Here is an 11,622-nt window from a genome sequence, read left to right on the forward strand (position 1 = left end):
AACGTGCCACTGATTGCGCGCCAGTTGCTGTGTATGTGTCGCACATCGCTGCATGTGTTGCATATAGAAAAGTGCTCAAAATGTGCCACTTACGTCAAACGCAATTTATTCTAATAATAATTTCCTGCCTACTGTTGCACGTCACAACAACAGCAACAACAACAACGACAACGACAGACACATCGTCAACGGCCTTAAAAAATGGCAAACCGACAGCACTCGTCGATGTTGCAACAGCAGGCGCGTCGCCCACTGTCGCCGCAGCCAACGTGATTCCCGGAAAATATCATGCCTACACACAGCATGCGCAGCAGCCGAAGAAGCTGCATGTGTCGGCCAAAGCAGCGCACCAAACGCCGAAACAACAGCAGCAACACTATCAGCAGCAGCAGCAGCGACAGCAACGTGTGGACGCTGTCAAACCTGTCGCGATTCCCAGCAGCAAGCTGAATCCCATCAGAAATTGGTTTGGCATATTTAATCGGAACAACGCACAGGCGACAACGGCCGCCGCGACGGCGCATGACACGGCGACAACAACATGCAATTGCAGGTATGTACTTTTATATACTATATATGTATGTGTGCTGTCATTAATACACTTAGTAGCATATATTTAAATGGTATTATTTTATGCATGTATGTGTGTGTGCATATATGGCACAAGTCGGCAGACAAGCCAAACAACCGACATGCCAACACTTATTTATCCCAACGCCAGCAAATTGGCAACTCACGCTCGTCTCTTGCTCTAGCTTGGCTGCTTGCAGGAAGTCCACCGCCAAGTGGTTTTGCCGTTTTTTTTTCTACTTTTTTCTCCACAGTTCTTGCATATTTTCGTATTATCGTCACCATCAAGCCATCAGCAGCATCATCATTCTCAACGCAATCAGGTGCACGACAGCTTTGTCTTTGTCATCTTCGAGTGCAGCACTCGGTTGCACACGCAACATAACTGTTACGCGTTTTAAATGCCAATGCACCGCCTCAAATGTCCAGATGTGCATGCACTGACACACTTTTGTATATTCTCCAAGTGTTTCTCAAGCAAAGAGACTATTAGTTGGCTGCCAGGAAGCGAATTTCTGACATAACTGCTTAATGACGTGTGTCAATAAAAATTGCTAAAGTGTTGTAGCACTGTTAAGTATGCCAGGAATTGACAGTTGAAATTGTTGAGCGACAGTTGAAGTTGCTGGGGAAGGATATTGTTCAAATCGAATTTCAATCGAACTTCTTCTTCTTTATTGGCGAAGACACAGCTTACGCGGTTATAACCGAGTTTACAACTGAAGTTGTTCTTCCTTTTCGGGGTTGGCGCCAATTGGTGATACCAAGTGGTTTTTCCAACAGAGTGGAGGTCTTCCTCTTCTTCCACCGGCGTATACTGCGCCGAATACTCTCAGAGCTGGAGTGTTTTCATCCATTCCTGTTTCTTAATTCGCTAAACTATGTCAAAGTCGTTGTATATCTCGTAGAACTCATCGTTCCATCGACTACGGTATTCGCCGTTGCCAATGCGCAAAGGACCATAAATATTACGCAGAACGTTTCTCTCGATAACTCGTAACGCCGACTCATTAGATGTTGTCATCGTCCATGCCTCTGAACTTTATAGCAGTATGGGGATAATGAGTGACTTGTAGAGATTGGTCTTTGTTCATCGAGAAATGACTTTACTTCTCAACTGCCTACTCAGTCCTAAATAGCACCTGTTGGCAAGTGTTATTCTGCGTTCGATTTCGAGGGTGGTGTTGTTGTTGTCTGATACATTGTTTTGAACCGAACTGCTGGGAGAGATCTCTCCCGAACCTAACTGAGCTTTTGGTTTTGCTTAACATTAGAGCATGGTCGCCGATGGGGCCTTTTAGAACGCCCACAACTTGGGCGAGGTTAGCCTTACGCAGAGCCAAGTAGTACCAGGTCATTTACGATCGATCCTGGTCTGAAAGGAACCAAAGTTTCTAGTTATCCAGTAGGAGAACACACGAGAAGAGTGCAGCACTGACTCGTTCCCATTCTACTGTTGGCGGGCCTTTCTTGCAAGCTCATCTACTCATACTCATTTGCAGTTGTCCTAGATTCTGCTATGGCATAGCACCCATACTAGTCTTATCACAAAGTGATTAACCAGCCGTTCACGCACGGCTAATGAGCTCAAGGTTAATTTTACTGTATTTCTATCAGGGCGGATGATCACTTCTCTGATTGCCTTAATGTTCACAGAAAATTACAGAGATCCGCCAAATTAAATCGATACATTTCTGTATTTAGAATTCACTAGATTTCATGGATTTTTCAACAACACTTTCCACCAGCATTTTTTTTTTTTTAATAAGCATACTTTAAGGCGACTAAAACAGACATTTTTAACCAGCTTCTTGAGTGTCTGCGAGCTTTATGCTCTTTTAAGTGGGAACAGACACCCCTTGACTAGCTTTGAGCGCACAGTTAGCGAGCTTAAGGCTCATCCCCCTGAAAGAGGCTGCACTTCGTAGCAGTACGTCTACCGTCACCTTTATAGTAACCATTTCAACTTGAAAAACATTCACTGGTCTGGTAGCCTGAAGCTAAAATTGACGAAAAGCTTCTTACAGAAAACTACTTCTCCGACTTTCCTTCTAGCTGCGACCCATCCGTGAAAAGCTCCCAGCACCTCTTCTGCAGTGACTTCTCCCTGACCACAGACCCTTTGTCGGTATATGAGCAGAGAGAAAGCCAACACGAGTGGTCTCTGCGACACAGTGATCCAAGTTTTCAGGAATGCAGTTGAAGTAAGAGAGAATTTCCTCGTGTCCTTGTTCGGACCCCTTCATATACCCAGCTTCTCTAAGTCTTAAAGCGCATTTCGCAGCAATACCCCTGCCGGCAATGCCCAATGTTACTTTGGCACTTCCTTCTTGATTGTTATTTCTATTCAAACCACGTCATTATTTCGTCCAGTAAGCCCATATTTATTTTCCTGAAATATGTATGTTATACATCTCTCTTCCCACACAACAAAGAACGATCTTCATTATCTTCAAAGGGAACTGTAATAAATTTAATGACAAGTGCCTTTTACTTAGCGAAATGAGTAAATATGTGCTGTTCGAAATTGCCTACATTGTTTACGGTTTTTTCCTACAGCCTACAGTGGCGGCCGTTGCATTGTTACGCGTACATGTTTGACGTGTTTTGTTTGCTCGTTAAAAGAGTAATTTATGCAACACAACAAGTGCGAAGATAAAAACTAATTTTCCCACATCACGTACTCGCGCCGACCGAACTGAGTCCATCCTGAGAGCGAGCAGCAGTTCCACTTCCTGCTTGCAATGTTTGCCAAAGAAAAAGCGCACAGAATTGCATTAGAATGACAATCGGCTAAGCAAATAGTCTGCGGCATCAGGATTACTAACACACGCACACCTGAAAACATACAAGTATATGTGCGTTTATTGTAGTGTAGCTTTATAGTTTTTCTTGACACAACAACAGCGGGGTGCCTTACATTGTGCAATGTTGCACAAGTGCCACACGACGCTGTGTGTTGCATGTGGCAAGTTGAGTTGCCTTTGAGCTGTTTGTTTGTTTGTTTGTTCCTATTGACAACACGACACAAATGTTGCTCTGCAACGCATGCATGCCGTTTAGTTATTTATGCCAAAGCAATAAAATAAATTACAACAACAACAGCAGCTGTTCTCCCGACCTGGCGCACATTCTTTGTTGAACTGCCGTTGCTGACGCAGCGTCTTCTTCAGCTGCAGCTTGAACTCGTTTAGCCATAATCGACTGTCGAGTGTTGGCTTCAATCGCTAGATCCATCAATTCAGCTGAAGTATTACATAAGCAATCCACTTTGATGTTTTTGTTGCTTGTGCTTTTCCATATATGTTCGATTTTTATTGCGTTGTGGATTGGTGTTGCATTGTTTGAGTGTTTGAATGTTGCTTTACTTTGCTATTGTTGTTTATTTGTCGAGTTGGATATTGTAAGCAAGCGGTATAACCGATTTTACGATGGTCTCGAGCTGATGGATCCAGCGATATTCGCTTTATTTGATAAACCGGTGACTTAGTGCTACAATTGTGTTAGTTTAAGCTAGGCTGGTTCGAGATTCTTCTAATATTCCGCAATGATTTGAAATACTCAAGATTTTGGCTACCAATTCCGGTCCAGGTATAGTCTAGCGTAAGTCTTCCATAGCTTATAAAGTGGATACGTTAGGTTACCAATACGGGTCCACGTATATGCAGCCTTTATTCCTCGAGACCGTATAAAGTGGTTGCGTGTCGACGGGAGAGTTTAGGTCAGAGGTTAGGAGAGCGATCCCAGTTTAAGACGTTTGAGAAACCATACGTTTGTGATGCTTAAACCCCTTGTTATTGATCAAGCGACTGCAGTATTTGAAAAAACTGTGATTTACTGCCCCAACTGCGTGGGAAGCTCTATTATTGTTACATGATTTGAAATTCCCAAGAGCTAAGTTGGCTATTTCGGTCCATATATGCTCTAACTTAAGTCCCCGTATATCTTATAAAGTGGTCACAAGTTAAATATTTTATATCGAATAGGAGAGCTTAGGTCAAAAGTTAGAAGATCTCAGGGTTCGCACTTAGATATTAGAAATACATAACTCCTTGGCATAGATCAAGCGACCGCGGAATCTCACAAAACTGCGCTTTGCTATCACATTTGTGTAAGAACCTCTAACACTCCTTGATGATATGAATTTCCAAAGACTTAGTTACCAATTCCGGTCAACGTACTCAAGCTTATGTCCCTCATAATTTATAAAGTGGATATGAAAAGAAGAGTTTAGGTTAAAGGTTAGATCACGAGGATCCCATTTGAACATTTCAAACTCCAGTCCTTTGTGAAGCCCAAACTCGTAAACATAGATCAAGCGACCCTCCTCTATCGTCTCTTTTGAGGCCGTTCCGTCGTTTCTTAGTTTCAGTCTTGATAAAGAGGAAAGTCAAGGTCGGTGCTTCGAGATGCTGGGGCCTGTTAAATGAGAAGAGCTTATAAATAACGTTCGTTTTGTGGATATTGAAAAGGAAATAAAAATTGGACTCAAAGAAAATCATATTGTATACATATGTTTCTCAAGTTCTGTATTAATCTAGTATAATATCAATTTCGAATGCATAATTGGACTCTTCGCATGAGACCTGATCAGCTGACTAATCACACGTCTAAAAATCTTTACTCACTTCAGTACGCAGTACGCCGAATTCTTAAATACCAACATCTCTCCAGTTCATTGACTTTTAAGAAATAAAAACAAACGTTCAAAGAAAGCTCCTGCTTACTCTTATTTTAATACAAAGGAGTAAAAGCGAAGAAGAAGCAGAGCAATCAATACGCCGAACTAAAAAAAAAAACGACAAAAAAATAACCGGCTGTGCTTGGCTTGAAAGGACTGTATATAGGTAACATTTGTTCATCTTCAAGAAAGAGCAGAAAAATATTAATTATTTTTATTTTTATAATATATAAAAACAAATGAGATAAAATACCGGTTTGCATATGAAAGTGCTTTAGAGTGAAATAAAAATCAAGAAAAAGCTCAAATGTGAATCATAATTTTTTATACCCTCAACCTATATCATCTAGAAGGGAAAGACGAAGAGCTAATATATATGTATATATTTGTATGTAAATGATCAGCGTGATAGCGGACTCGATTTAGCTATGTCGGTCTGTCGGTCCGTTTATCCATCTGTTGGTCCCTTTTTTCGTCTGTTGGTAAATGCCCAAACTAGTCCCTCAATTTTTGCGATATCGATTTGAAATTTTGCGCACGCCTTTTTCTGCCCAAAAAGCTTTTCATTTGTGAGAACCACTGATATCAGATTACTATATCATATAACCGCCATACTAACTGAACGATCGGAATCAAGTGCTTGTATGGCAAACTTTTGTAGTCCACAAGATATTTTCACGAAATTCGGCGTGGTATATTCTCCAAGTCAACAATACTATATCCGAAGAAATTGTTCAGATCGGGCTACTATAGCATATAGCTGCCATACAAAACTGATCGATAAAATATATTTCTTGTATGGAAAACTTTTTTATTTGACAAGATATTTGCACGAAAGTCGGCATAGATATTATCCTCCAAGACTATAAAAAAATGTCCGAAAAAATTATTCAGATCGGGCCACTATAGCATATAGCTGCCATACAAACTGACCGCTCAAAATCGAGTTTTTATACGAAAACTTGAGCTTGTGAAGGGTATTCTAGCTTCGGTGCAGCCAAAGTTAACAGTTCTGCTTGTTTTTGTTGTTTTTATTCCAAGAAACTCAATAATGGATGAGTAAAAATGCGTTTACGCTTATTAATTTACCTCATTTCTTGCTCTTTGACATTTCTTTAGTTTTTTCTTATAATTTATGCAATTTGTTGCTGTTGTTCTGAAAGTTGTGTTGTCGTGAAACCAGTTTCAAAAACAATTTCAACTCGACCGACAACTTGTTATTAATATATGCATTAACAGATAGTATAAGAATCGAAGAGCAAACAACTAAAGCAGCTTTGACAAAGTGTAGAAGAGCAAGCAAAGAGAGAAGCTGAAATTAATATTTTAGTTTCATTAGCTCAATATAAAGTGAAAATGATAGCGCAGCTACATAGTACAAAAATGTGGTACTCAAAATTTCTTTCTAAACATATATGTAGCAACAACAAAAAAACATAGCAGAAAAAATCCCCTTCCTCTCGATATACTATAAAGCGCTTAATTCATTGCGCTGTAATTATTTCTATAAACAATTTAAATGTTTGAAATTCACTTTCCGTCTGTGTGGAGGCATCTCTCCAACGGCTCCACACGCACACACACACAGTTGCATAAATATGTATTTGCTGCGAAATTATGTTAATAGGCTATGAACAGACGCCAGCACGCGTCGTCGATTGCGGCTTTTGGCTTCGGGCAAGGTTTTAGCGTAGTTTTCACACTTAAGTGCGTGCTAAAGTGGCTTTGCGGCATAAATCCGACACTTACACCGTGTACATAACATGGCTGTATTTGAGTAACATAATTTGCCACTTAATTGCAGAACAAGTGTTTCGCTGCAATTAATTCATTAAGTACATACAGACATACATATATGTAAGTTGATTGCCTTAGTTGACAACTTCTTGTCTTTAAAGTATGATTTTATTGTCAATTTCGGTTTTAAGTGAAATTTAGTGAAATTTTTAATTATAAGCTGACGATTTTATTAAGTGAAACTATTAATTTTTATTAAGTTGAGTGATTAAGACTTAAACAAATACCTCTTGGGCTAACTACTCAGCTAACCACATAGATTATAATACATATTATTTATCCATCAAAGAAAGGTAGCTGATATATGTACAGCTTCATCGATCAATGTCCACTGAATGACACTCTTTCTAGTTTTTGTTTAAATCGGTGAAGAATTCCAGAGACAAGTGGCCACTGAATAAAATACTGTTAATGAAGTGTTAACAGCTGATAGTTTGTATTAACAATTGGCTTTGACATCGTTTCGATCAATATTCACTGATTGATATGAACCCCTTTATAGTTTTTTTTTTTTGTTTAAATCGGTGGTGAATCACAGAAACGTATGACCACTGAATAAAATACAATTAGTGAAGTGTTAACAAAATATAGTGCAAGAATGATCTTGATCTCTTTAGTAAATCTAACAACCTATTCACGATAAATCAGCAATGGGTTCCATGACATATCACTATGTCCTGTCCTGGTAGCTATGAAGTCGATTAACTAGCCAGACCATACACTACCTTAGAATTAGACTCCGCTAAAGTAGAAATTTATACGACTCTGTCTACTTGTAGATATTTAAATGACAAGCATGTTATAAATATAGCTGGGCCTCATTAGAATCAATGCCTAACTTGTCCAACAAGCTGGCAAAGGTGGCATGAATGGAATATTATCCGCACATGCCGGCTATTAAAATTCAAAACGCATGATATAATAGCTCTAGTTGAAGAGCTAACAAGTCACTCTCTAATTGGCTGAAATGCCAGCTAACTAGGAACGCCATATAATGACTATTATAGAAACTGTCTGAAGGTAAAAAAAGAGTGGACTATAAAACATCTTCCTAGTGAATGCAAAAGTTAGACTAGGTTAGGTAAATATGCTAATTACACGTGAGACTACAAACAATACCACTTGGACTGCTAGAGACGCTTTTCCGTTGTCATGTCCAGAACTCCAAGGTATAGATTAAAAAGAGGCACGCATATCGACAAAACGCCTAGAGCCGGAAACAAATTTACTGAAGTGGCTAATATCAATTTCGCCGGGTATGGCAACCGAGTTGTTTCAACCTAAGTCCCGGAAAAGCTAGACATTGGAGTAGAAAGTGTCCAGATGATTCCGCACTTCATTGAAGTACCTCCGCTGCTACCGTAATAGTTTCCACTTTTGCAAGAAAGACACTACAGTTATCTGGCAGTCTGAAACTATAGTTGATTTAGAGCTCCACTCCAACCTTCTGCTTGAGCTTCGATCCAACCGTTAAAAATTTTACTGTGCCTCTTCTCCAGCAATTCCGTCCCAACCGCATATCGCTCGGAGGTATATGCGCGAAAAAGACGCCGCTAGGCGTAGGTTCCTGCACAGTGATCCAAGTGCTAGAGACGCAATCAAAGTTAGAGAGGACTTGGGAATGTCCCGCACTGCGACCCTTGATGGGTCCATATTCCCGGAGTCTAATAACAACCTTCCCAGCAATGCTTGCGCATGGAAAGCTTTGTATAGAAAAAGAATCGCAGCTATCGGCCGAGGATTACTTGACGACATTTCGGAAGTTGCACAGATAAAACTTATAGACTTCATCAGAAGAACGAGGTGGATCAGGGAGTTTAAACCTTACCTTTGTACGTCAGTCCGGTACACATTTCATGCTCATTTTCTAGGCTGACGAACTTCCAGTTATGACGTCCGACATTTAACCATTCATGTATTCTCCTAACTATTTATTTAAGTAAAGTATTTTCAAGTTCTCAAAAATTGGTTTTTAATAGATCGCTTTTAATTCTTTCCTTTCTCACTTTCCAGATGTGGCGAGCGCAATGACGAATCCCGCATAGTTGGCGGACAAACGGCCGGCGTTAGCGAATACCCATGGATGGCGCGTCTCAGCTACTTCAATCGTTTCTACTGCGGCGGCACACTTATCAACGACCGCTATGTACTCACCGCAGCGCATTGTGTCAAAGGTTTCATGTGGTTCATGATCAAAGTGACATTTGGCGAACACGATCGTTGCAATGACAAAGAGCGACCCGAAACACGCTTCGTGCTGCGCGCCTTCAGCCAGAAATTCAGCTTCTCCAATTTCGATAATGACATCGCTTTGCTGCGTCTCAACGATCGTGTGCCGATTACGAGCTTCATACGACCGATCTGTTTGCCACGCGCCTTCGAACGCAATGATCTCTTCATTGGCACCAAAGGCATAGCGACCGGTTGGGGCACATTGAAGGAGGATGGTAAACCATCTTGTCTGCTGCAAGAGGTGGAGGTGCCCGTGTTGGATAATGAACATTGTGTTGCACAAACGAATTACACACAAAAGATGATCACGAAGAATATGATGTGTGCCGGTTATCCGGGTGTGGGAGAGCGTGACTCTTGTCAGGGTGACTCGGGTGGGCCGCTAGTGCGTATGCGTCCCGATGATAAACGCTTCGAGCAGATCGGTATTGTGTCGTGGGGTAATGGTTGTGCACGACCCAACTATCCGGGCGTGTATACACGTGTCACCAAATATTTGGACTGGATAATGGAAAATTCTAGAGATGGCTGCTTTTGCGATGAGGACGATTGAGGCGTTGGTTGTGGTGGTTTATGTGGGCATGGTCGGGTTCGAACTGAGTGCAGTGAAAAGAATCTTTATATTTAACAGATTTATATTTTGATAATATTTTAGGGGGGCTCTCGAAGTATGGAAATGAGATTTCTTAGGGTTGGTTTTGATTTTGCCAAAATCAAATGAGTGTTGGCTTATAAAGTAGTCGATTATTTTGTACTAAATTAATATAATTTTTTGTATTCTTATATGTAATGTGTAACGCATATATAAATAAACAAATAGTGAAAGTATTTTAAATTTTGATAAATTGGCCGAAGCCGGCGGTGCTTTTCGACCACTTTGACTATTTCTGCCCCGAAAGTTCGTGAAGGCGGAGGATCTTAATTCGACCAGTTTGACGTTTTTGCACCGAAAATTCGTAAAATTCTTGTAAAGCAGCCTTAGAGCACGAGGTGTTCCTGAGAAGACTAACAAAATGACCGAAGCCGGTGGATTTTTATTCGACAAGTTTGGCGTCTTCTGCCCCCAAAAATGTGTGAGCTTGTAGTTTTCCGACTGGGTTATCACTATTATGTCACAGTCGATTGCAGTGAATGATCGACGCACCAATAATTAGCCGAGGCATGCGAAGGAAAAGCAACAGCAATGCGAAAGCTTTTTTCTCAGTATTTCGTGTGTATCGAAGGGGTTTTCTGTTTGAACTCCGCATACTTATATATTTGCATGTTTAAATTTATTTTTAAGTTAAATAGAAGAGCTTCATATGTATCATATGCTCATACATATGTCAATATATGTACATATATACAAGAAATGCATCTTCGTGCCACTCGTGACGTAAAACTAAAGCGAAAGTCAAAGTCAGAAGCAAAGGTGTCGATATACATATGTCTATGAGTATACTATATGCTCACATATACATAAATATAAATATGTATATCTGGCATGAATCCTACATCATTGCATGGAAATATTTTTATTTGCATTAGTACATACATATGTCAATATATACCTACATATGTACATACATGCATACATATACGTATACTCTTTAGCTATTTAGATGGATGACTAAATTACCTGATTGTAGGGAATTTACAATAATTGAGCACGATGACAATCAGTGAGTTAGCTAGATAGTCGGTTGGAAAAAGTTCATTAAAAACACACGAACAATAGGCGAAAAGCAAAAAAAAACAACAACCATTTATAAATCATTAATTAAATGAGCCATGTGAAAATGCAGATGCTGTAACGGTATATCGTTACCCCACAAAATATCACTTTCGTATACAAGCGATCGGTACAGTAGCACAAAGTAGTATGCGGACAAGTGTGATTTTTGTGTAATTTTTCCAAAAATTTCAAAGTCTTAAAAATGTATTAGAATGCATAAATAAACTAAAATATTTCGAAATTTTGGAATTGAAAATTATTTCGCATATTTCAAAGAATATAATATATATATATGCATAATTTTTTTAGTTTTATAAAAAAAAATTAATAGGTTTGAAAAGATTTTGTTGAAAAGAAAATGTTTTGAAAAAAATCTTTGAGAAGAAAATGATGTGAAAAAATTTATTTTGAAACATTTCTTAGACAAACAAAATTTTCTTTAATATTTGCTGAGACAAATATTAAAAAAAAATGTTTGTCAAAGAAAATTTAAGTATAAATTTTAATAAATTTTTTTTCAAAGAAATTGTATCTATAAATTTTTAATTATAATGTTATTTTAAAGAAACTTAAAAAAGCAAAATTTCCAAAAAATTTAAATTTAAATTGAAAAAATAATGTATTTAAA

General features: G+C 39.1%; 1 protein-coding gene across 1 annotated transcript; it reads left to right on the top strand.

The window, feature by feature from the left end:
- Window positions 1-217: 217 nt before the first annotated feature.
- Window positions 218-10,020, top strand: LOC126761844 (venom protease). Its single transcript, XM_050478266.1, has 3 exons — window positions 218-407; window positions 440-553; window positions 9,062-10,020. Exons 1-3 carry the CDS (start codon window positions 289-291, stop codon window positions 9,831-9,833), a joined length of 1,005 nt encoding a protein of 334 aa, XP_050334223.1. The 5' UTR covers window positions 218-288; the 3' UTR covers window positions 9,834-10,020.
- The last annotated feature ends 1,602 nt before the right edge of the window (window positions 10,021-11,622 follow it).

The sequence above is a fragment of the Bactrocera neohumeralis genome, chromosome 6 (assembly GCF_024586455.1).
Source record: "Bactrocera neohumeralis isolate Rockhampton chromosome 6, APGP_CSIRO_Bneo_wtdbg2-racon-allhic-juicebox.fasta_v2, whole genome shotgun sequence".
NCBI classification, from domain to species: Eukaryota; Metazoa; Arthropoda; class Insecta; order Diptera; family Tephritidae; genus Bactrocera; species Bactrocera neohumeralis.

Excerpts from the sequence above, each read along its gene's own strand:
- LOC126761844 (XM_050478266.1), top strand. The coding sequence starts at position 289 with ATGCCTACACACAGCATGCGCAGCAGCCGAAGAAGCTGCATGTGTCGG. Across the intron at positions 408-439 it reads AGCAGCAGCGACAGCAACGT|CAGCAAGCTGAATCCCATCA; the intron begins GTGGACGCTGTC and ends CGCGATTCCCAG. Across the intron at positions 554-9,061 it reads ACAACAACATGCAATTGCAG|ATGTGGCGAGCGCAATGACG; the intron begins GTATGTACTTTT and ends CTCACTTTCCAG.